General features: G+C 38.4%; 1 protein-coding gene across 10 annotated transcripts in view; it reads right to left on the bottom strand.

Moving 5' to 3' along the window:
* Positions 1 to 10,507: 10,507 nt before the first annotated feature.
* Positions 10,508 to 26,623, bottom strand: part of LOC100029142 (WD repeat-containing protein on Y chromosome-like) — a 171,965-nt gene continuing 155,849 nt past the window's right edge. For 6 of the 10 annotated variants that reach the window (XM_056817246.1, XM_056817245.1, XM_056817248.1 and 3 more), the window contains one exon: positions 25,776 to 26,023. In XM_056817246.1, the coding sequence (XP_056673224.1) occupies positions 25,799 to 26,023 (225 nt within the window). In that variant the 3' untranslated portion in view covers positions 25,776 to 25,798. Of the gene's footprint in view, positions 10,898 to 16,112; positions 16,393 to 25,775; positions 26,024 to 26,623 lie in introns of those variants that run through there. The other 4 variants (XR_008916421.1, XR_008916422.1, XM_056817247.1 and 1 more) reach the window with 4 other exon arrangements.

Genomic DNA, 26,623 nt, shown 5'->3' with positions numbered 1-26,623 from the left:
ATCTATTCTTACTTATTTCTATCTGTTCTAGGCCTGCCATATTATAGACAGTGTTGTCAAACTCAAATAAAAATGAGGGCCACTAAATGGATTACAAGGATTCCTGTGGACAACTTATCGAATTGTGACATCACATACTGATGTTATCTGTTTTGTTGTAGTTTAAAAAATATTGCCCAATGATATTTTAGTATTGTGGGCCACATGTGGAGGACATATGCTTGACAATTCTGCTTTAGGGCTCTGCCTTGGTCCCACAGTTATCTATGAGTGTTTCCAATTTTTGCTCTACTTTGCCCAGGTGTAGTGGGGTCCTTTCCCTTCATTGTACTCCTAGTGCTCTAAAGGAAAAAATGAAGGTCGGAAGACTGCCTGTTTTTCAACTCTAGCCATTCAAAGAGGAAACAATAACAGAGAAACAGGTCGGCATGATCCTGCTATTATATTTGTAAGGCCTGTTTTCAGCTTGCCCAGTAATCTATCCTTGGATATGATTTAGTACTTGGAAGTGCCAAGCAGTATATACTATAGTGCTGTTGTCTTTTTTCCTGGTATGGACTGATGTTGTATTGTCATGGACCCTTAAATAGGGATCAGAGTCAGAGCATGGATCCTACATCAAATTTACAGTTTCAAGAGATTCTACCTGCATAATAAGTTCTACTTTTACAACTTCGAGATGGGTAGAGATGCTACCCTTCAGTAGCAAGTCAAGGCATTAAAGTTATTTTAAGCTATACCACAATATATAACCTTGAAAACATCTTTTGTATTCACTGACCTCATATAATGTGTTTTACATGCCCTGAATTTTTTTCTTTTGGTGCTACTAGCACTATTTTACTTTTATATTGCATATACCATGTCATTTATGATACATTTCAAAGAAAACATAAATTGTAAATGTGAATAATCACAAAGATAAAACAATGATATGATAGATTTTTCCATAGAAGACTCACACCAAAGGGGTTGACTCCAAACTAGAAAGTGTGAAGTTTGGATTTGGCTCTCCCCTGATTGTAACAATGAAGGAAAATAACTCTTCCTTTATTGTTAAGATTAAATTGTAATCCCCTCTCTATTTTTAGATCTTAATCCCCAAAATGTTAACTCAGTATTTCAAGTAGATCTACCCATTTTAACTACAAAAAGATGTTAACTAACCAAAAAAAGGTGTTAACTAATCACAAAAAGGTGTTAACTAACTACAAAAGGTGTGAACACCCATTTCATACATTGAGTGGGCAGTCCTGGAGAGGAGAATCTGCTGTGATTGTTAGATGTAAAATTTAGGGGAGGTGACACAAGAGAAAAAGATCTTTTAATAGAGGAAACAGAGGCATGCAAGGATGGAGATCAATTGATCGATAGATCAAGATTCAGTCACTCAGAGTGGGACTGGATCAGTCACTTGGGCTTGAAGTGAAAAACAGTCACTAGGAGGAGAGACTGGAAGAAGTTGGAGTTGGACTGGAAGACAGACACTCAGACTTGGAGTGAAGACACTTGGCAGGAGCTCATGCAGGAGACTTCAGACTGCTTTCCTTTTAGCCTGTCACTGTGGTGAGTGAAAGGCTGACTTAGTTTCCTTGCCTTTCTGGAGGTGTGAACCTCCAAGGAAGGTCCATCCTTTTGAGACTCCTTTCCCCTGGCTGGGGCTTAAAATTTCTACCTGGCTCTGAGGAAGCCAGAGCTCTTTCTCCCTCTCTCTTCCTTAATATCTTCCTTCTATTGTAAAATAAACTACTACTAAATTCCATTTACTTTAGTAATTCATTTTGGGATTTAGAAATTAAATCTCTGGCTACCACCAATTAAATATTCAATTCCAACCATGAATCTAACAAAAGGAAATTGTTAAGTTTAGAAAAATGGTTTAGTATTTTTGAGATTATAGTAATAGCTCTTAAGCACTTTGCCATTATTATTTCATTTGATCCTTACAAAAACTCAATGTTATTATAATTCCCATTTTATACCTGTGCCAGACACTGTACTAAGCACTTGGGGAATATACATAAAGACAAAATCAAGTCCCTGTTTTCATTTCCTATTTATATTTCTTCACATTCATTGTCTTAAACAACTGTAATACAGATGTGATATACTTTTTTCTTTGTTTTGGAAAGAAGGCCACACTGTATAATTGTGATTAATTTTCAGATTTCAAGAAGTATGGCAAATGTACAAGTATTTCATGTTTAATAGAGAAACTAAGAGTCCTGAATAGAACCAAATGACCTTAAGATAGAAGCAAGCCAAGATCTAAAATCCATTAGATCATATTCATAAAACTAAATTGCTTTGTAAGTTTTGTGGCGACTATGTATGCTTTTAGTTTGGTCAGGATTGGGGTAGCATGTTTCTTGAATAATTTAATTTGGTTGGGGTTGAAGGGACGTTTCTTGAACTAGAGCATATACTTTATATTGTGAAGATTAAATTTAACTCTCTTTTCTGATTGTGAAATTGAAATTAATTAACTCTCCCCTGATTGTGAAAGTTAAATTAACTTCCCTGCCCATCTTTAGATTTAATCACCAAAGGTGTAAACACCCTATTCACACTTGAGTGGGGGAGGTCTGTGACCCACATGTGCAATAGTGGGTGATGAATCAGAATTAAATTGACTGCCCCTAGGAAGTCCTAAAACAAAACTTCAACTGTGATTGGTAGATATAAAATTAGGGGAAGGCACAGGAAGTTATGCAAAAGAAAGTATCTTTAAAAGGGAGTTACAACTTATTGTGGAGGGAGAATCATCTGAGATTTGTGGGAGAATCATCTGAGATCTTCAGCTGAAAAAGAATCTGCTGACTGGACCTGAGACTCTATTCCTGGTGAGACTGTCCATAAATCTCTTCCTTTGGACTGACACATGATGAGTGAAAAAACTGACACCTTCCTGGATTTTTCTGAAGAGACTAGCCTCAGTAGAGACCTATCCTCTTGATAGAGACATCCCCAGGTCCTTGGCTACAAGGGCTGAGGCCTCTCTGGTTAAGGACTAAACTTCCCTGCCTGGGTTGAGTCAGGGACCGGGAGTAAATTACTTAGTGCTTAGGCTAGATATCTTACCCTATCCTCTCTCTGATTTTCTTACTTTTCTTTGGAATAAATTAAATTCCTGGTGACCTTATTTTAAATATAATCCAGTCCAACCTTTTATATAAGAAATAACACCCTTTTCACCTTACTATATACATATATATATATATATATATATATATATATATATATAGTGTTAGTCTCTTGGCGATCGAGAATGACTATTGTCTTTGTGCAGTTTCATCTACGGTGTACCCTCATGTGGCTTTGAAGTCCAAAGGCTGATGCACAGTTTGTGGCACATGGGGCATGGGATGCCAGTTGTTACAGGAGGTGCGGTTGTGGCCTGGTGTCGGCGTTCACACGCAGTGGCAAGACGTCGACGTTGCTCATCTTCAAAGGTGGTGGCGGCATGGTGAATGTGGGTTCGTCAGCTGCTTCTGTCAGAGGCAGCGAGTTCTAGTTGCTTTGGTGTAATGCCAGCCCACTTCAGGTTTGACTTTAGCTGATCCTTGAATCTTTTCTTTGGTCGACCTTGTTTCCTGAGTCCAGCTGACAATTCACCATAGAATACTTGTCTTGGTATTCGCTGTGGGTCCATGCGGATGACGTGTCCAGACCATCGTAGCTGGGTTTTGAGGACCATGACTTCAATGCTGGTGGAGTTGGCTCTGTTGAGGACTTCCTGATTGGTGATTCGGTTCTGCCATCGGATCCTCATGATTGACCGGAGAGAGCATTGGTGGAGTTGCTCCAGTTGTTTCATGTACCTCCGGTACAGTGTCCATGACTCACAACCGTACAGGAATGAGTTGAGGACCACTGCGTTATACACTTTGAGCTTCGTCGCAGTGCTTACACCTCTGTGTTGGAGGACTTTGTAGCTCAGCCGCCCGAGTGCCTGCCTGGCCTTTTGGATCCTGGCATTAATCTCGTGGTCTAGGGACCCGTCGTTGGCGATGGTGCTGCCCAGGTACTTGAAAGTGTTGACGTTAGAAAGCTGCGTGCTGTTGATTGTAATGCACGGCTGGTTAGTTGGCCTCCCTGGTGCAGGTTGGAACAGCACCTCTGTTTTGCTGAGTCTGACAGTCAGGCCAAACAGTTTTGTTGAGGTGGAGAACCTGTCCACAATGGTTTGAAGATGATTTTCTTGGTGGGCCATGAGAGCACAGTCATCTGCAAAGAGAGCTTCCAGGATGAGTCTCTCTGTTGTCTTTGTTTTTGCAGTCACGAGGCAAAGGTCGAATAGTGAGCCATGCAGTTGGTATTTGATGTAGACGCCCAGGTCTAGATCCATCACAGCATGTCGTAATATTTGGGTGAAAAATAGGTTGAATAGCACCGGAGCGAGGACACAGCCTTGTTTCACACCACTGGAGATGTTGAAGTCTCTTGACCAGATAGGTGAATATCGGAAGTCTCTCCACCAGATAGGACTTCCCCTGTCATGTTGACATGAAAGAGCTGGATCAGTTTGATGAATTTTGTTGGGCAACCAAGCTTGCTAAGGATCACCCACAATGCGTCCCTGTTCACTGTGTTGAATGCCTTTGTCAGGTCTATGAAGACAATGTAGAGACTCAGGTTCTGTTCAAGGCATTTTTTCTGCATTTGCCTCACCGTGAAGACCATGTCAATGGTGCTGCGATCTGGTCAGAAGCCACATTGTGATTCAGGCAGGTTCTGCTCTGAAACAGATGACAGGAGTCTGTTGAGTATAACACGGGCGAGGATCTTTCCAGCAGTGGAGAGTAGTGAGATGCCTCTGTAGTTGTCACAGGCTGCTCATGAGCCTTTGTTCTTATATAGGGCTACAATGGAGGCATCTCTGAGTTCTGGGGGCATGTCTTCCTCTTCCCATATGCTGGTCAGCACTATGTGGAATGCCTGGAGCGCCTTTGCATTTAAGGCCTTGTACACCTCGGTTGGGATCCCGTCTTTACGGGGTGCCTTGCCTGCACTCATTTGTTTAATGGCTTTTTGGACTTCCTCTATTGAAGGAGGAACATCATGTTGTTCAATGGTGCGGTTTTGGGGGATCTGGTCAAGGGCGCTTTGGTCAACTGAAGAAGGTCAGTTGAGAAGCTGACTGAAGTGTTATTTCCACCTGTTGCTGATGCCTTTTTGTCTTTTATGAGAGTGTCACCATCAGAGGATAGCAAGGGAGTGGTGGTGGGTTTTAATGGCCCATAGACAGTCTTGAGGGCACTGAAAAATTGTTTGTAGTTTTTTGTATCAGCAAAATGCAGGATTTCTTCTGCCTTTTTTTTCCCACCATCGGTCTTGCATCTTCCTGATCTCACGCTGTGCCGTGGCTTGGAGAGACTTGAATCTGTCCTTTTTAGGAGCAGAGTTTGGGTTATTTTGCCACTCCATAAAGGCTTTGTTCTTCTTGCTCAACAGGTCTTCAATAGCAATGTTGTTCTCATCGAACCAGTCCTGGTGGTTGTGTTGTTTTGGGCCTAGGACTGCCTTTGATGTTTCCTTCATTGCATCTCTGAACTGGTTCCATTTCTTGGTTGAGCTTCCAGTGAGTGGTCCCTTGGCAGACAGCTTGAGGTCCAGGCAGGATTGTAATGTTTGCAAATAAGATGGATCTCTAAGATGACTCACGTTGTAAAATGCGTGAACTGTCTGGGCTCGTTTTGGATGGTGAGGCGCAATGCGCATTTGAAGAGTCGCTCTAACCAATCGGTGGTCTGTCCAGCATTCAGCTCCTCTCATGGCTCTGGTGATCTTTACATCTTGGATGTCTCGCCGGCGTACAATGATGTAGTCAATGAGATGCCACTGTTTTGATCGTGGGTGCATCCACGTTGTTTTATATTTGTTCGCCATTCTGAACACAGTGTTCGTGATGGTGAGTTCGAACTCTGAGCATTTGCTGAGTAGCAGTAGGCCGTTGTTGTTCATTTTGCCCACGCCGTGTTTGCCGAGCACTCCTTTCCATCTTTCATGGTCCTGGCCAAAGCGGGAGTTGAAGTCTCCCAGTAGTATCAGCTTGTCATTTGTGGGCACTGAGTGCAGGATGGCACTCAGGTCAGAGTAGAACTGCTCGATGGTCTCCTCTGTGCTGGTCAGTGTTGGGGCATATGCCCTGATGATTGTGGCATACCGGTCTTTGCTGAGAGGCAAACGGATCTTCATGAGCCCACAGGCAAGTCTGGCAGCTGTTTGAGCAAACTGGTCTTGATGGCCAGGCCAACACCGTGGATTCTGTCTTCATTTGAGGCTCTACCTTTCCAGAAGAAGGTGTATCCAGTGGTGGGTTCGCTGAGTGATCCCTCTTCTGGTAAGCGTGTTTCACTTAGGGCTGCGATGTCGATGTTATATCGCGCCAGTTCTTTACCGATTAGAGCTGTTGTTCTCTCAGGTCTTGGGGTATTCTCTCTGTCAAGTAGTGTCCTGATGTTCCATGCTCCTAGTAGGAGTTTCTTTGTATTTTGTTTCTTTTGATTTTGACCACTTAAAGGGATGACCCGCCAGCCGCGGTGTGCTGACCGGGTGTTTGTAGGGCAGGCAATGTTTGGGACACCTTTTCTAGTCCCCTCCCTTGATTAGGGTGAGCAGTGCTGTCCTAGAGAGGGCTGCTCAGTCGCCCAGGATGCTGCCGAACGTCCCTGCTGCCCACAGGGCCAAGCGACCACTGGTCCGTGGGCCGTCTACATGCAGGATCATGACTACAACTGCCAGTGGTCACCTCCATCTGTTGCGTCGCCACTCCACCATCACCGCAGGTCTTGAAGAGGGTGGACAGGGTTAGGATAGATGAGCATGTACAAAGATACTTGTGTGTGAAGGAGATTTAAGTGGAAAAGCCGATGCACAGAGACAGTCCCACTCTCTCGGCGTTGGAAGCCTGAGTCCAGTTGCACGAAAAATTGTTACGTCTGGAGACTTCCTCAGCTGCATTGGATGGCCGTGTTGTCCTTTGTGCTCCAACACGCTCTAAGCACTCCACAGTGCCTTGCTGCGTCGCCCTCTCAGCCATTGAACCTTCTTATTGGTTTCTTCTGTCTGTTCAGCCAAAGCAGTCTTCACATGCTGGGTGAGCAAAGCCCTGGTTCACCATGGGTCGATGACCCGATGGCTACCCTCACAAGGTTTGGCCGGCCTGTCAAAGCTGTTGCCCGGGGTGTGGCTGTTGCTGCATGCTAGCAGCTACTGGGAGCCACAAGTGAGGGCTGGGTGCCAGGTGGGGGTCAGAGGCTGGAGAGCTGCCCTAGGAGGGCACGACAAGCCCTCCATACCAGAGATACTACCCTTCCCTGAGCACCCCAACATATATATATATATATATATATATATATTATATATATTCTATCATGGACAAATATAATTCATAATTTTCTCATCTTTTGTTTCAGAAGAATAGCTTTGGATACAAGATGATCTTATCTTCATTTCAAGTTCAACATGGACTTTTAAGCAAATAAAATTTAAAGTATGGTCACAATTTACCAATGTAGGTTGCAATAATGTTTACTATTCCATTATTAATAATCATTGCTGGGTCCAGAAAGCTGGAGCACTTCCCCCATTATTTTCTCCATTCTGTTCTGGTTTAGTTCTGGGGAATAAAAAGGATTGACTAAACTGGGATTAGTTCTGGGGGACCTAAAACCTTTAATTAGGTTCCTTTTTCTTATTCACTTTTTCTCTCTTTCTTTGACACATTAACCCTTACCCTGGAGCCCATCAACTGAACACAGTTTGAAATATAGATGTTTTGAACAGGATGACATACATGTAGCCTTTTGCAATTTTAAGTAAATTTTTCTAATTATTGTGGTCCATATTTCTCACAGAATTCATAAAATCTTTCTTGTTTCATGCACAATGCACAATTCTATAGATGCTGATACTTTTTTCCTTTCTCATATAAAACTTTCATAGACAGAATCATTGTTTGAAAAGGTGTTTGACTCAAGGCTTTTTTTCTTCTCTCAAGGCTGCTTGCCTTTCAATTTAAAATTACAACCCAAGCATTTCTAAACCACAACATTCAATATTTTTTCAAACTGCATATGTGGTTTACATTCTTAGGAAAAAAAAAACTTTTAAACAATCTTTTTTTTTTTTCCAAACACAAAACAGATCTCAGTTTATGAAGTGGAGTGGACCAGGCACATGGAGCACTGGATTTAGAATCAGGAAGACCTGGGTTCTAATCCTGTCTCAATTACTTGCTATTTGACTGTGGGAAAGTCACAAAATATCTTTAATTTTCCTCATCTGTAAAATGAGAAGATTGGACTCAGTAACCTCTGAAGTCCATTCTAGTTCTATACTTTTATTAAAATGTTTTTTCAAAGAGGACCACACACAGTGGTGGTTAGTTATATGGTCAGAAGGCAATAGACCAGGCAATAAAAAAAAAAATTAAAAGGCACTTTGCCTTCCTAGAGTTTAGCCCAGCAAGGCTGATCACAAACATTCACATTTTTCATTCTCGTCTGAACACATCTTAAACATAAAACTCATTAAATAAAACAATTCAATGTAATTTTCACATTCAGTCCAGTCTGTTGAATTAATTAAGGCTCCTTTTCCCTCCTTAAGGAATAGACATTTTCAAATGTAGCAAATCTTTGGAAGGATTTAGATTGTCCCTATTTAATCCCCTCAGGGGAGTATAGAAGGGCCTAGTGTGTATGGTCCATGGGGTCATGAAGAGTCAGAGCTGGACATGACTGAACAACAATAAACTTAGCCCTCTCCTCCCTTTGCTCATAGTCTTCTTTCTTTTCTCCCTCCCTCCCTTCCTCTCTCTCTTTCTCTTCCTTCCTTCCTTTCTTTCTTCCTTTTGTCTCTTCCTTCCTTTCTTCTTTCCTTCCTTCCTTCCTTCCTTCCTTCCTTCCTTCCTTCCTTCCTTCCTTCCTTCCTTCCTTCCTTCCTTCCTTCCTTCCTTCCTTCCTTCCTTCCTTCCTTCCTTCCTTCCTTCCTTCCTTCCTTCCTCCCTTCCTCCCTCCCTCCCTCCCTCCCTTCCTCCCTTCCTTCCTTCCTTCCTTCCTTCCTTCCTTCCTTCCTTCCTTCCTTCCTTCCTTCCTTCCTTCCTTCCTTCCTTCCTTCCTTCCTTCCTTCCTTCCTTTCTTCCTTCCTTCCTTCCTTCCTTTCTTCCTTCCTTCCTTTCTTCCTTCCTTCCTTCCTTCCTTCCTTCCTTTCTTTCTTTCTTTCTTTCTTTCTTTCTTTCTTTCTTTCTTTCTTTCTTTCTTTCTTTCTTTCTTTCTTTCTTTCTTTCTTTCTTAGACCCAAAGGTAAGAAAAAGAGAAGCTACATAAAAGGATTCTATAACTCTAAAATGACTTCCAGCAAGACTTTTCATAGGTTAGGTAAAATCCTGATGGAAATTAGAAGCTTGAGACAAAGAGTGTTATGTTGGGATGAGCTTCATTTTCACAGATACACAGGGAAGAGGGTGGAGTCAGAATTTTCCTTTCCAAGCCTGCAGTTCAATTTACCAAGGAGAAGCTTGGTCCATGGGGCAATCTGCTGGAGAGATACTTCTACCTGTGTGGCAAAAATTTCTTATACCAATACAGAACTCCAAGCTAAATAATAGATCTATTGAGAGGAGACCTACATCACAACAAAACTGGACCCTGGTCCCATCAGAACCAGAGACCCTGAGCCTTAGGAGATGGCCGTTTTTATAGAGAGAAATCTTAGGACATAGTGACAGTGATATGAAAATAGAAAAAGATGCTAAAATCTTTCACATAGGCGGTACTTAATTTGTGACACAACTACTGATTAAACAAGTGATTGTAAAAGATCACTTTGAGTGGTAAATTAAGGCTATTATTATTGCTAACCTTTTAAAGGCCTTTACCCTCTTGGAGTCTTTTACTGACAATATTAGAAGTCAGCAGTTTAGAGAACAAGAGGGCCCCTCTGCCTGTGTGACCCTCTTGGGCTTTTACCCCAATCAGGCTGTGGTGGGCTCAGTAGTAACTTTTTGGTTATAGGCTTAAGATCAAAAAGATGTAAACAAGATTTGATGCCACCCTAAACTGTAACTTTCTTAGCTAATTCTTACAATTTTTATAAAGCAAATCTACCACTTTGACTATTTGCTCAAAACAAATAATTAAGTTATTAATAATAAGCATAAAGGCTAATATGACTATAATTGTAAAAGGGGTTAGGAGTTTCACAATCATACCTGGTCTAAGGTATTGGTAAGTAGAGAGGGGCCTGATAATGGCTTTTTACCGGTGACAGTGGGAGAGGCAGCATGCTGCAAAACTTTCACACACTTAGGGTGCATTCAGATTATATAGACTTAAATTAAAATCGTTCCACAAGTTATAGGAAGTGATTAGATATATTCTTTTTGACTGAATTCCACATGAGGAATTTGCATGCAAGTAGAAGGAAAACAAGAACTCCACTCCTTGGAATTAGGCAGCTTAGGCAGAAACAGGAATAAACCCGAAGAGGAATAATTGACTCATTAGAGGAAAAAGAAATTTTAATATTTTCAATCTTTGTCAGGAAGCCTATGAGCAAGTTTTCTTTGATGTATCAAAAGATATCTTTTAAAAAATCTCTAATTTCACATGGGGTACTGGACCCTGAAGGGAAGCAGTCCTGTCAGCAACCTCCCCCAGATTGGTCCATTGATTTTTCCAAACAAATTGCACAAAAAGTGTTCTGGTAAAAATTGCATAATAACTGTTCTACTTCTTGCTTTTAGCAAGTCAGTAAAAAAAAACATACTAAAGGACCACAGAAGACAGATATAAAAGAAAGGTCATAGAGAGACTCCTTTAATTTGTAGTGAATATGCTTTCTCTGGGCTCACTAACCCAGTCAGGCCAGCTACATCTTCCTCCTCAGAGTTCTAGGGAAAAAAAATCAAGTTTATTAAGTGCATACTATGTATTAGGGACTTTGATAAGCACTTTACAAATATAATCTCATTTGATTTTCACAATCACCCTGGGAAGTAGATGCTGTGACTTGCTCAGGGTCACGTAGTTAGTAAGAGTCTGAATCTGGATTTGAGCTTAGAACTTCCTGGTACTAGGTTCAGTATTCTCTCCATTATAGCTACTGTTAGTGGTACCCGAGAGCTTGAGTTTTTAATGACACTGGTGGCTCAAGTCCCCATCCTAGGCCCCATACTTAATTACTATTATTATTTTAATTCCATTTAACTAACATCAATTAGACTTTATAAAAGGATATTTACTTTGAAGATATGGCAAAAAGGGAAATGGAAATATAAAGTAAATATTCCTCCCCCTCCTCATTCCCCTAACACCTCTCTAATATTTTTCTTTATGCTGACTCGTCTCTGGAGAATTAGAAATATCTACATGGTATTATTGGTCTCACCAAGTTCACATCCAAATACAGATTCATACCAGATGAGTTCTTGTCTCAGTTACTTCTGGGCTGGGTCCCAGTGGTCCCTACTATACTCTCAAGGCACCATTAGCAAGAAGAGGTCAGCTTGAAATAATATCCAATCAAGAGAAGAGGTCCAACTGAGAGAGCCAGGGGGAGGTTGGCTAATGCCTTTTGGAATGCTTCTACAACCTTTTAAGAGACTCCTATTCACCAGATAGTTAGCTGACCAGAAGCAGTTGTAGAATATTTTTATGTATGTTCCAAAATCTCTCCAAAGCTCTTCTATTTCATGTCATCATGACCCTCTTGGAATCAGAATACTTTGTCTTCCACTTGGAGAACTGCATCAGCCAAACACTATTCAATCTTCTAAAGACTGGACTTATTGGCTAGTTCCTAATTATGAATAAATGAATGAAAAAGCATTTAGTGAGAACTGACTATGGACAAAATATAATGCTGAGTGCTAGGGATATAAAGAAAAAACCAAAATGTTTCCTACTCCCAAGAAACTTAAATTCCAATGAGTGAGACAGCATATATAGGAAATTTCAGTTGCAATTAAGATGGAAAAGCCCTGTGGTTCTTAGAGTAGAGCAGCAAAGAGACAGCAATGTGTCTTTTTTAGTGTCATTTCTACTGATAAAATTCTATGATGCTGAACCACTGGAAACTGCCTAGAATTTTCTCTGGCTTTTAAGAATTTGTGGCTGCTGAGGAGGTAGGGGATGCAACATCTCTAGAGATAATTGTTTGGTCATATCTTGGTCTTTTCCTTAGATGATGGCTGTGGGTGTCATTGTCAGTAATATGGTGAATAATTGTTATTACCAAGACTGTTGGGTTCATTTGTCAGTTTATTGGCAGTTGGCATCATTGGTAGTTGGGATGACAACCCTTTCTACACAAAAGTTGCCCCTTTCCTTGTTGATAGTTTCAAGGACCTGGATGGAAAAAAAGTCCTCTTTTTTAGGAGTTGAGGAGGTTATTAAGAACCCCTTTGGAACAAAGGCTACCTTCTATTACCATTGGCCATGTAGGTGAGCTAATTAATTTTTTTCAGAAATAAAATTGTTGGTTTTATTAGGTTAATGGCAAGGGCAAAGGTAAAAAGATCTTTTTAAGGTACAAAAATAATCAAGGAATATATATCTCCTCTCTCTGGATTAAATGAAGCATATTTTCTGCAGGACCCATCTTTAAGGGAAACCAGTATGCTATTCATTCAGCACCTAGTTTGTGCCAGGTACTGTGTTAAGTATTCTACAAATATTATCTCATTAGATCCTCATAGCAACCCTGAGAGATAGGTGCTAATATCCCTATTTTATATATGAGGATGCTCAAGTAGAAAGAGGTTGACTTTCCCAGTCACGCAGCTAAGAGATATCCAAGGCTGAATTCATTCAAACACACTTCATCCTGATTCTGTCCTCAGCTCTCTCTCAGCAGCACCACCTAGCTGCCTCTGTGCCATTCCAGCTGCCTAATTTTCCTAAGAGGAAAGAGCCAAACAATGATTCTGTAGCTTTGATCCTGGGTGATTCAAAAGAAAATAGTATTACCAAGAAAAATGGGTAAATTGGTAAATTGAGAGGTAGAGCAGACTTCTTTTTTTCTCCATTTTTTGTAGGGGATGAAATGAACTGTTTCAGACATGTTGAGTCCGAGGGGACAGTGGGACATCTAGGTGGAGATCCTGAGCAGTCATTGAAAAACTGAGACAGGAACACCTGCTGACAAGGGACTCTAAGTTTCTCTGTCTCTGTCTCTGAGTTGTTTTTACACATGTTGATTCTGAGATCACATTAGGACATCCAAGTGTTGGTCCTTTGTTTGGAAGATAACTAATGACATCATAGGATAAGATTTTGACTTGTGTATGAGTTGAATTTAAGTGAGGCAGAGTTGCATAAAGTTGCCAGTTCATTCTCTCTTCTAGAGTCATTGAAGTCCAGTGTCAAGACAAATTTCAGGATGATTGGTGATGGCCTGGGATGTGGTGAATGACTTCAATGAAGTTTTCACATTCTTGGGGTATATATCCCCTTAAGTCATTGATAAGTTTGGGTACTGTTAGTTATCCTCAACCTGGTTTAGCTCATCTACCAAGTCAATTTTACCAGGATGTGGCTGCTGCACATGCTATAGTTTCTTAGAGCCACAGATGACAGTTAGGGGAAAGGTCACCCCCAAAGGTGGATGAGTTGTCCTGAAAAGGGCTTGGCAAGTCTTCACATTTGAGGTGCTAGTCCTTCCTGAACAACCCATAGGTGGAAATATTCTTTAGTCAACTGGAAAGCTGAGGCTGGAACACCTGATGACAAAAGACTTTCTCTTTACATCTGTCTCTGATTGTCTCTTTCTGTCTCTGTTTTGATTCCTTATCTTTAGTCCCAAATTATACCTTCCTGAAATCATTCTATATGCATATCATAAGAAAGAGTAAATTAAAGTCATAAGAAGGGAATGACATCATTAAGGGAAAGAGTGTAGAGAGGGAAGAGAGTAGGAAACAAAACCTCAACAGATATCCTTATGTAAAGGACCAGAGAAGTTTAATGAATCACCTAATGAATCTGAGAACAAGTAGTTAGTCTGTTAGGAAGAAAATAAGTAGGGAAAACTGTTATTGAAATTTAAGTAGAAAAGACTATCAGAGGTAATAGCCAAAAAGTGATGCAGAAATTTTAGGGAAAAGGAAGTCTAAGAAAGCTTTTTGATTTGGCAGTTGAGTTTGTTTATCACCTTAGAAAAGGTAGTTTCATTAGAAAAGTGAGTCACTTAAATCCTCTACAGTTTAGTTTTCTCAGCTGTAAAATGAGGAGGTATGATTAGATGTCCACTGAATTTCCTTCTAGCTCAAATCTATGATCTATAAAAAATGGAAACTCCTTTAAAGTAGATAATTTAATAGTGAAGGGAAGAAGAAATAGAAAAATAGCTTGAGGAAATAATGGGATTAAGGAAAGGGGGATTATTTTTTAGGATAAGAGCATATTAAGAGATATACATGTTTTTAGAGTTGGTGTAGATGACAAGATAAGAAAAGAGAGAGAAAATGGCATATGGAACAAGGTCCTGAAAAAGAGAAAAGGGGAACGAAATTAAGGAAGAATAGAAGAATTAACCTCATCAAGGAAGAGAAAGTAGAAAAGGATGAGAGTTGAAATATCTCATGATGAACAGTAGGAAGTGAGGAAGTGTGGGATGTTAATGGAGATTTGAGGTGGTTTCAATAGTCACTATGCATAGGTGGTTCCAGTTAACAGTTCTATCCACTTACCTTGTTATGATAAAATTATTTCATAGGTTCATATATCCTTAGGAAACTTTTTAAAATTTATTTTTTCCATGTTACCAATATATTTAAATATCCATTAAAATTGATAAACAAATAATTTTCATTTCTTTCTTTTTTTTTTACTTGGTATATACTTGAGGCATTGCCTAGTTGTCTAATCATGACAGTGTTGTGACTGGGACAATGGCCCTAGTAGAATTTTTCAGAAAGTGATGGGGGATAAAAGGAAGGAGCTACAAGTTAATCTGCAAGATAAGTCACTTTGAGGAAGGGAAAGGCCAATGTGGGGCACATTTTGTGGGAAAAACCAAAAGGCACAGAAATCCTGTAGAGGTGGACAGACAAGGCTCTAAGTGGTGGGAGAGAAGCAGGGAGTGGTGGAAGGGAACCAAAAACAAACTTTGTCTACTTTGTAATTTTTTTCCTAGTATTGATCTTGTTGCTTCATCTTAGAGAGTCCAAGTATATTTTGCCTTTTAACTCTTATCTGGCCCTGTTTTCTTCTACTTATCAAACAAAGGAAATGAGAAGTGATCTTGAATCACTGATATAGTACTTTAAGCATTTTTGTGCAAACCATCTTATTTGATCCTCATGATCATCTTTGTGAGGCAAGTATTCTACAAGTGGTCTAGAGACTAGTCTTTAAAACATTGAATTATTCATATTTTCTAAAAAATATTTTAATGTCTAATAGCCAACAATGGTATATTAAAAATTTTGGATTGTTTCAGAGTTCTTTGTAGCAGAAATTGAGAAACACTGGACTAAATGATGTCTGAGATCCCTTCCAGTCCTAAGTCTGTCATCCTGTGAATTATTATTATTCCACTTTTTGGAGAGGCAGTGTGGGGATAGTCAAAAGATCATTGAATTGGGAGTTAGAAAATCTCTCACTTAAGACATGTGTACATTGACAGGAAATGGAAAGAATGTACAGAGGCAGAAGCAAGTATCAGGAGGTGTTCTGGGGTCCTACTGCATATTAGAGAAATGTGGAGGGCATGAAAGAGCAGACAAAGGGATTGCAATGTGTGTGATGATGTGATGATGATATAGTGGGGATGGGTAAGTGTTTCATTATAATCTAGTCAAATTACACCTTTTGAATGAAGATCATCATTAAAGACACTTTATCCTAGAGAAATTTTAGCTCAGTCAGGGGCATCATTATGGGATACTTAGGAAAATGATAGTAATTCAGATGAAACCTAAGGGAGAAGTCAAATTAGGATACAGGTTTGTGCTTCAACTTCTGGCCAAGGAGGAACCAACCTGCGGAGGTCATTGCAGAGTGAATCCACCCATAATTTATGACTAGAAGCAAATTCCAGTAAAAGTCTCAAGTGTACACAACATGTTCTCACAGACAGATTCACAAAATACTATCTAGAACATTTTTTTTTTTGGTGTTGCATCTCAAACTACCCATATTATATGTAATCACTTTGTTAGTACATTTTTATCCAGTCCCATCTTGTTCCTGTTAGACCATCCAGCACCAAAGAATCCCATTACCCTTTGCTGTGGGCATCTTCCTGAAGAGTGTCCTTGGAAGGGAGATGGGGGTGGGATAGAAAATGGTCCATTTCTCATAGCTGTGCCTTCCTTTCCATTCCCAAGCTCCATGTTAATCTTTGAAATATCTCTGTGCATTTAGGTAGTTCTTCCATGTCTCACTAGGAGAAGGGAGAAGGAAGAGCAAGAGGTGGATATTTATTTCTTACTACATTTTAAAATATTTGTCAGAGGGAAATACACAGTGAGGGTGTGGGAATTGATTAAATTATGGCAAAACAAAATACATATGGTTTCCCATTTGGTTTTCATTTTGATTCTTCAGAAGTGACCAATTGCTAGTATTTTGAGACAGGAGTATCCTTCAGTATAGATGGAGTAGTACAACCATCTGAGTGGCATAAAGTAGGGAATGATGGAGAATTTTATCTTCTCCCCAGCTCTTCAAGCAAAAATATCTTCACCACTGGCCAGAAATTCCTAGCATTCACAGTACAATATTACTTTGAAACAAAACAAAACATTTTAATTGAGCTAAAGCTTTTATTAGAGGCAGCATGGTATAATGAAAAGAGCACCATATAGGGAATCTGGAAACTGGTGTTCTAAGCCTGGCTCTGCCAGTTAACTATCTGTATGAACTTAGACAAATCATCTCTTCCTGTGAACCTCAGTTTTCTCTTCTAGAAAATGCAGAAGTTGGACTAGAACATTTCTAAAGTGCCTCCCAGCTCTAGCTTACTAGCCATTGTATTATAATGAAACAATTTTTTTTCTGACTTTACTACTGACTTTTTCTGACATTACTACTTACCTAAGAGTAGGATACACAGGAAAGATAAGGGTACATTTTCAATGGGCAGGGAAAATGGAGTTTGGGGTTGCTGTCCTGGCCAGCAGAGTAGGAAGCAGTGAATCTAGTACTGGATGAGTACAAACCCTGAAAAAACATGAGAACACTAGACATCTGGGGGATCACGTGGGAGAACATGACAAACTTTGCCTATTTCATAACTTGCCCTGCTTCTACATATTCTAATGAATGAAGACTTGGATATTGCCTAATAGTATTCCATGGAAAACCAGGATGAGGAAAAGAGTAATAATTGGGATTTATGAAAGGAAACTTTCTCAGGAAATTTTTAGACTCAAATAGCTCAAAACTGCCCTAAAACTTTTGGGAAATACTATATAATATTTTAAGGTTTGTAATATGCTTTACAACCATTTCTTTCTCTTCAAAAATCTATGAGGTTTATAGATACCATTATCTCCATCTTACAGATGAAGCAACAGAGTGATTTGTAAACACAGTTGAAAAGTATTGGAGATGAGATTTGAATTCAGGTTCTCCTGACTGCAATGCTGGCCTTTCTTATCTGCACACCACAGTCCCCATGATGATGAAGAAGATGATGGTAATAGCTTATATTTTTCAACATTTTATTATAAAGATGCCATTGAAGGGCTGGTGAATGTAAGCTCACTGAGGGAATTGAATTTTTGTCTGTATGTACTTGGAACATAGTAGGCATATAAATACTTGTTGATTGATCTACATAGGGAGAGGATAGCAAAGTTATGGTAGCAGGGGTTTCTATACATTACCTCATTTGATATTTATGGTAACTAGATGGTGTAATAGAAAGTGCATTGGACCTGGAGTCAAGGAGACTTGAGTTCAAAACCAAACTTAGACACAATGTGACACCTGGTGAACCTTTTAACCTCTAACTTCCTCAGTTTTTTCACTTGTAAGATTAGGTTAATAATAGCAACCAAATCCTAGGTTGTTGTGAGGACCAAATGAGATAATATTTGATAATATTTGGAAACTTTAAGGGCTCCATAGATGCTAGCTATTATTTAAGACTAAAACAAAGTGGATTTGCTTATTAAGCCCATTTTGGAGATGAGAAAACTGAGGGTCAGCTCATGGAAGAAGGAAGAATTGCCCAAATTATTAAATGATGGAGTGAGGCTTGAGGTCTATGTCTCTACTTTAAGAGTAATGTTTATTATATCAAACCAGTTAGATGAAGTAGTTTACATCTGGACATCAGGGGATTTCTTTAGGAAGTCAAGCCCAGTTCTTGGTCTCACATCCTCTCATCCTTTACAGCAGATTAGCATTCACTTCTCTCTCTTAAATATTCAATAGCTAACTACTGGTTCCTTCCTTATTACCTCTAAACAGGTTTTAAAAACATGGACACTTGTCCAGGGACCCACTCCTCAGTAGTCTAAGAGTAATATTTTATTTACATTTTAATCATGGATGTGCATATTTGTGTGTGTTTGTGTGTATGTGTGTGCTTCTCAGCATGGTTCACTGAGAATCATGTTAGATTTGAAGAGTTTCAGTCCTACCTTTGCCATCACTTGGCTGACTGGGCAAATCCCCTAACTTCTATAATTTTCAGTTGCTTTTGTAAAATGAGGGGTTAATCAAGATGACTTCTAAGGAACCTTCTGACTCTAAATAATGCTGTGATTCTCTCTAATGCTTTCTCTCACTTAGTAGAACTCTTAGTTTAAGGAAGAGAGATTCTTCCCTCAGTGGTAATGATAGCTCTAAGGATGTGACAATGGAAGCATGTGTTTGACTCATTCTTTACTTAAGTCTCTGACTGCCTGTTAGGGGGGTAAATAGGATGAATGGTAACATAATAATAACTGTGAAAAAAAGTCTGTGTAATAAAGGTATCATTTCTCAAATACATAGAGAAATGAGCCAAATGTATAAGAATACAAATCATTCCTGAATTGATAAATGGTCAAAGGATATAAATAGGGAGTTTTCAGATGAAGTAATATAAAAATTAAAATTATATCTTAATAATAAATATTATATTTTAGGAGGTTTATTAAATGATCATTAGAAATCAAAGAATAAAGAGGATACAAAATAAAAACCACATGCCCATGGCTGGTTAGCCATTTTCCAAAATCCCTACCTTACCACTATCACCGAGGATTACTGCATCATGCCAAAGAGGGTGTGGGAGGAGTTGCAGCCAGTTAAATACCAATAACATGATCTCACCAAAGTGGAGATGCAGGGGAGATTATAGGGAATTTTGGGAAATACTAAGGACTTTTGGGGAATGAGGTCAAAGGTTAAAAATCTCCATTTATATAGTAATCAAAACTATAGTTGTTTAAAAAATACTGTCACTATTAATTAGAGAAAGGCAAAATAAAACAGCTCTGAGGTACCACATCACACCTAAGATTGACTATTATGTCCTAAAGGGAAACTGACAAATGCTGAAGGGAATGTGGGACACTAGTACACTGTTAGTGGGGTTATGAACTGATTCAACTATTTTGAAGAGCAGTTAGGAACTATATCCAAAGGGCTTTAAAACTGTGTATATCCTTTGATCCAGCAAGTTCACAATTTGGTTTCCATCCCAAAGAGATAAAAAAAAAGAAAAGGGAAAGGATTTATATGTACAGAAATATTTATAGCAGCTCTTTTTGTGCAAAGAATTGGAAATTGAGAGGATGTTCGTCAATTTGAGAGTGGCTGAACAAGTTGTGGTATATAATTGTAATAGAATACAATTGTGAAATGATGAGCAGGGTAATTTGAGAAAAACCTGGAAAGGATTATATGAACTGATGCAGAGTGAAGTGAGCAAATCTAGGTGAACTTTATACACAGTAATAGCAATAATGTATGATGAACAATTGTGAAGGTTTTAGCTATTCTCAGAAGTACAATGATCTAAGACAATTCCAAAGGACTCTGGATGAAAAATACCATCTGCCTTCAGAGAAAGAACTGATGGAATCTGAATCCAGACCAAAGCATACTACATATAACTTACTTTGTTTTTTGAGTTTTTTCCATAAAAGGATTAATATGGAAAAATATTTTTACTTGATTGCACATGTAAAGTCTATACCAGGTTGCTTACCATCTCAGGGAATGGGGAGAAGAGATAGGGAGGAAGAGAATTTGGGACTCAAAAAATGTCACAAATTGTTTTTACATGTAACTAGAGAAAATAATAAAATATTATTTTTTTAAAGAACTGAACTAATCTCCATCATTATGAGTGTTCAGGTAATAAGCTTATGTTGGGGAAAGGCATGATATTCTTGTGTGGAAAACAAGCAGAAAACAGTTGAAGAGAAATGAAGAGCCATACTCCTTTATTTTCTTCTCTTCCCCCCTCCACTTTTCACCTTACTTTTATGTGTTGTTCTCTTCTGATCAGAATATAAGCTCCTTGAGGGTGAGCATAATCTTTCTATCTGCTTGTATTTGTGTTTCCAATAATTAGCATAGTGCTTGGCACATTGTGAGTATTTAATAAATGTTTGCTATCTTGATATTATGTAGGCCAAGGACTATACATCTTGAGATCCTAACCTTGACAACTTGGATGGCTATCTTTAAATTTGAGAGTTTCTGAGTTTGGTGCCCAGGTGTCCTAGGTGTCCTATTGTCTGCCTAACAATACTGTCAGAGGAAATTACCACCAGGCTCATTATGGAGCTGAATGAATAAAGAGAGAGCTGGTTGAAACCTACCTGGTCCTTAGGAACTGAACAAGTCTGAGATGAAAATGAAGTATCTATTCCTAAGTCCCAAAAAGTTGTTTTTACTTTCTATGGGGAGTATAATGAGCAACTTGGGATGTTCAAATGTTTTATGCAATTGTTTTTGTGTGCTTTTCAGGCTGTGTCTCAAGTATTTTCTGTGGTTAGAACTGTAGGTCCTATACTTGACACCCACATTGTACACTAAATACTTTTTCTAGAAAAGACCCTGTTGCCCACATTTTGGTGAGGCTTTAGACATGTCATAACTGAGATAGATATAAGAAAAGGGATTAGACCTGTAATTTTATTTGCCTGGGGAACTACCAGATGAGGAAACTTTTGCTAATGCAAGTCAGCAACTTTTCTGCAACTCATAGTCTTATGGAGTTGCCTGGATCATTGGGAGATTAACTTGCTGAGTCACAAGGGCCATTATGTATCAGAAGTAAGACTTGAACTAATATCTTTCTTGCTCAAAGACAACTTTTCCAACCACTATGCAATTCTGCCTTTTAAGACAGATACATCAAATTTGTTTTTAGAAATTTCTCCAGTTACTCAGGGATGAAGGTGAAGAAGCAGAGCCACACAGAAAAGAGTCTGATTCCTTTTCTTTGGGGTCAGGTGTCCAAGATGAATCTAAATTCAGAGTCAGAGATCCTAGAATGTAAATTACATTAAGTTTTCAATAAATTCAAAATTCTTGTGTTTATAATTCATAATTTTATAATAATAAGGTTATAATTTATAATTATAATTTATAATTGCATGGCCTTCAAGAAGCCAGGGTCACTTCTCTTCCTTGGTGAGACACTGGAGAAGTGTGGCAGTGGATCAGCCTTGGAACATATGCAGATTCTTGGATATAGTGTCTCTCTCTCCTCATCTGCATTCACTAACCCTAGTTCTGGGGGGTATTGGGAGTGAGAAGATGGCACAGTTTGACGCTAAGAAGTTTGCTGAGAGTTAGCCTAGGAAGAAACTCTGGAGGAAGAAGGGACAGTGAGAAGAGAAGCCAAAGACCCAGTTGAGCAGGAGGAGGACAGAAAGGATGAGCTAGATGAATGTGAGCAAGCATTGGCTGCAGGGTCCAAAGCCAAGTGCCCCCTTGCTCATCTGCTCAAATATCTCTGTGTGAGATGAGTTTAAGAACAAATACTTCAATGAGGACACCCTCAAACAGATGCCTTACTTTTGGGAGCACTTTGACCGAGATGGCTAGTCCCTCTGGTTTGTCCAGTACCACTTTCCCCAGGAACTCAGTCATATATTCATGAGCTATAACTTCATTACTATAATATTTCAGCACATGGATAAACTGAAAAAGAATGGTATTGCCAATGCCATCCTTTTTGGCACTAATAACAGCAGTGCCATTTATGGAATCTGGGTTTTCCAGGGCCAGGAACTTGCCTTCCTGCTAATTCCAGACTGTCAGGTAGATTATGGGTCCTACATATGGACCAACCTGGATCCTGGCAGTGAGGAGCCCCAGATCATGGTCTGAGAATACTTCTCCTGGGGCAAACCCTTCAATTAGGGCAAAATCTTCAAGTGAACATTCAGTCTCCCTCCTACCCTGTCCCCCACTCTACCACCTAGCTGCCTGCTGCATCCTCTGTATGGAGGTGCCAATCATTAAAGGAAACTGAAGAACATGAAAAAAAAGAAGAAACCTATCCAAACCTTATTGGACCAAATAGCAAAATAAAACTAGAAAGAATCCATCAATAATCTCTTGCAAGAAACACTAAAGTAAAGATACCTAGGAATGTTACAACCAAAATTTAGAGCTTTCATGTCAAAGAAAAAAATATTGCAAGCAGCTAGAAAGAAGTTGAAGAACATGAAACTAGACAGGATCAGACATGATCATATATGTAGCTACCATGAGGGAAATAACATGATGGATTATATATCATACCAAAATTCAAAAGATAAAGACTTAGAATCATGAATCACTTATCTGAAAAAGGTGAGTATCATCCTACAGGGGGGAAAATAGATCTTAAATAGAATTTAAATAGAATTCAAATATTCCTGAAGAAAAGACTAGAGCTGAATAGAACCACTGAAATGCCAGCACAATCATCAGGAGAGACTGAGTAAGGGAACCATGTTTGAGAAATTGGAAAGAACTAAACAATGATGATGTGATTTTATACTAATGGGAAGGGGTGAAGAGTGTCTCTACTAGTAGAGAAAGTAGAGGGGGAGGAAGGTTAGTTACAGTGAATGCTCAGGAATGAGAAACTCAATTGCCTGGGTTTGATCTAGAGTACTTGGTCCGAGGTAGAGGTTGAGCACTGAGCATGTTGGATCTGTTTGGGCTAATTGTGTCAAACATACATCAGTCAAAAACCCAATGACTTAGTGCTACTTAAATTAATTTATAGACTTAATGTTATACCAATTAAGCTGCCAATTAATTATAGAACTAGAAAAAATTAATCTGGAATAAACAAAATCTTGAGGGTAGAAATAGTGAAAACAAGTGAGAAGGAATGAGTCCTAGCAATACCAGATCTCAAATTATAATAAAAAGTAATACTCCTCAAAACTTTTTGGTTTTAGTTAAAAATAGAAAATTTGATCATTGAGCTAAATTAGGTTCATATTACCCAGAAACAATTGAGCATAGTGTCATGGTGTTAGGTAAGCCAAAGGACTCCAGCTATCTGAGTAAAGGCTCACTATTGAAAGTGTGGGGAAACCTGGAAAGGCATCTAGCAGAAATTTGTTAGGTTAGCATCTTATACTATATAATACAAACTCCACATACCTACAAGGCCTAGATATAAAAATATATAAGGACAAAATATATTTTCCAATAGATATGTGACCAGATGTGAACAAGCAATTATTGAATGAAGAAAGTTAAAACTATAAACAATTGTGAAAAAATTATTCCAAATACTACTAATAAGAGAAATGTAAATTAGAACAACTTTACTGGTCTATTTTGCACCCATTAGATTGGAAAAGATGATAAAAAAGGAAAGTTGGAATTGTTAGAGGGGCTATGAGAGAGCAGGAACTCTTGGTGTTGTGAAATGGTTCAGTCCTTCTGGAACACAACTTAGAACTATAACCCCAAAGTCAAGAAATTGTGTAGACTCTTTGTCATAGTGATACCACCATGAGGCTTATAACTCAAAGAGATTAGAGAGAAAGGAAAAGGATGCATATGTAAAAAAAAATATATATATATATTTATGGAAATATTTTTTATTCTAGTAAGAACTGGGGGGAAGTGGTTACTGGAGGAAAAAGTGGTTACATATCAATAGAAAAATGATAGAGCGGATTATGTTATATGAAAACAATAGAAAAATGGTTGTACCATAAAAAATGGAGAAAGGGAAAAAATTTCAAAGAAATCTTAGAAACCTTGGATGAAATGATGCCCAGAGAGGTGAATTTAATCAGGAGAATTTAAACATGGTTACAACATTGTAAAGCAAAACAACTGTGAAAATCTTAAGAATTATGATTAATGCAATGACCATTTATAAATATAGAAGATTGATTATAAAGCATATGTATCATTTCTTGACAGAGAAGTGCAGAATGTGACATACATTTTCAAACATGCATGACCAAAATAAAGATTTGTCTTGTGGTTCTAAGCATATTATTTTTGCAAAAGATGCTTGTGTGTGTATGTATGTGTGTGTGATTGATGCATAGAGGTAAGAGGGTTATTCTGCTAATTTTAAAAATGAAGGAAATAGTATCAATGAATCATTAAAGAAAATTAAGAGAAGCCAGGAAAAGGTTCAGAGATTTTTAAGTAGGAAGAACTGGAACTGCTATGTAAAATTTGAAATACATTTTAAAAAATATATCACACAGTTTCATACAAAGTCCCCTTTTATGTTCTTCTTTATATGAAGAAATGTTCATGCTTCTTAGTGTCTGTCAAATTCATCATAATAATAACATTTTTGAATGAATTGATTTAGTCTTTTTATTTATTCATTCATTCATTCATTCATTTATTTATTTTTGAATAAACCCTTACCTTCCATCTTGGAATCAATACTGTGTATTGGTTCCAAGGCAGAAGAGTGGTAAGGGCCAGGCAATGGGGGTTAAGTGACTTGCCCAGGGTCAAACAGGATTTAGTATTTTTAAATAGTGATAATATGACACTGTGTCTATCCATTTTGGAAGTCATTCAAGAAAAAAATAAAATGGTATGTTTACTGGAGTGTCCAGGACTGGAAGGGAGGTCAGATCTGTTTAAAGTGGTAATACTCATGAATATTAATATCTCTGAATTAACAGCACCATTCATTCCTCCCTGATGGTTGCTTTCTCAGCTAGGGACATTAACAGATTATCTTCTAGTTGTTATTTAACAACTTACATGTTGACATTTGTAGATTATTCCAAAAAATGAAATCAAATGCATCATATCTTTGAGGGGATAGTGCCAGGAATGTTATAAAGAGTAAATACAATTTTGGTATCGATTGGATTAGGTGGTTTCTAAGATTTTTTATAACTCTGAACCTCTATAATTTTGTGCTAATACAAATTGCTGTTCAGTGGTTTCAGTTATGTCTGACTCTTCATCACTCAGATCATTTTACAGAGGAGGAAACAAAGGCAAATAGTTAAGTGATTCATCCAGGTTCACACAGCTAGCAAATATCTGAGATTAGATTTGAATGTGAATCTTTCTGACTCCATGTCCAACACTCTATCCACTGTATTGCTTTGCTTCCCTTTTATAAATCAGGGGAACTTTTATTTAAAGGAACTCTATAATACCTCTTTTTGTAATAATTCTATTTCTATTTTTAATATATAGGCTTTCTTCAGTTTAGGGTCAAGATATGTCAATTACCCTTCCTCTTGATTTCTAAATACCTTTTAATTTCATAGTACAATTTTTTTCAGATCTGAATATTAAAAAGTTGATTGAAAACTTTTTTAGGGTTGGTGTTCTAAAGAGTTGCCAGTAGACATATAGGAGGAATCAAATTTTGTGATTTCTTTTAATCATTTCATGTCACTAGATCTTACTGTTTTAACTATTGGAGGGAATAAAGGTGTTTTCATTGGGGTCACTGGTTTCTCTCTTTCATTTTGACTGTCTTCTTCTGTCAAGTCTTCAGAAGTTTTGATAAAATCTTGGAATGCTGGGTCTACAGTTGGGGAGAATCCTAGGTACTCCATCTGATTACTTATGGGCAGGTCCTGAGGCAATATTAATCTTCGCATCTCCTAGAAAGGAGAAAATGGTCATGATTCTCCAGCTGGAAAAAATGAACCAGAAAATGTCTAGGCAGCCCCTCCCCAGAAACACTGTAATATGTGATTCCTGACAGCATAGGATAGTGCCCGAAGAAGTGCAAAGCCATAAGCCAGCAGACTCAAGTTTTACCACCTATTAAAATTCTTATATGCTCATGGCCTGATTTCTTTAATGACTTGTCCAATTTCATTCAGGTCCATAACAATATAAGAAGCATTGAATAACAAATAAGACCCTGTTAAATGGGCTAGCCTGTCTAAGTACTTTTATTTTATTGGAATTTTCTTGGTTTTTAATCCAACAACTAGTTAGAAAGCTGGATTAGAATCCAGCTTTGCTATTTACTCTTTCTATAACCTTGGGGAAGGTTCTCTCTTCAATATCAGTTTTTCCTCTTTAAAATGAGAGGGTTGGTATGAGGTCTTTCTAGATTGACATCCTAGGATGCATTGGCTTGAAATAGATGGACTTGAAATTATTATTTTTAAATAAAGACCCCCCTTTTTTTTTGCTACAAGTTAGGATTTAGAGTTTGTCAGCATATGGGCAACATTTTCCCTGCTTTGAAG

This window comes from Monodelphis domestica, chromosome 2 (genome assembly GCF_027887165.1).
Source record: "Monodelphis domestica isolate mMonDom1 chromosome 2, mMonDom1.pri, whole genome shotgun sequence".
NCBI classification, from domain to species: domain Eukaryota; kingdom Metazoa; phylum Chordata; class Mammalia; order Didelphimorphia; family Didelphidae; genus Monodelphis; species Monodelphis domestica.
This window is presented reverse-complemented; position numbering and strand designations above follow the sequence as displayed.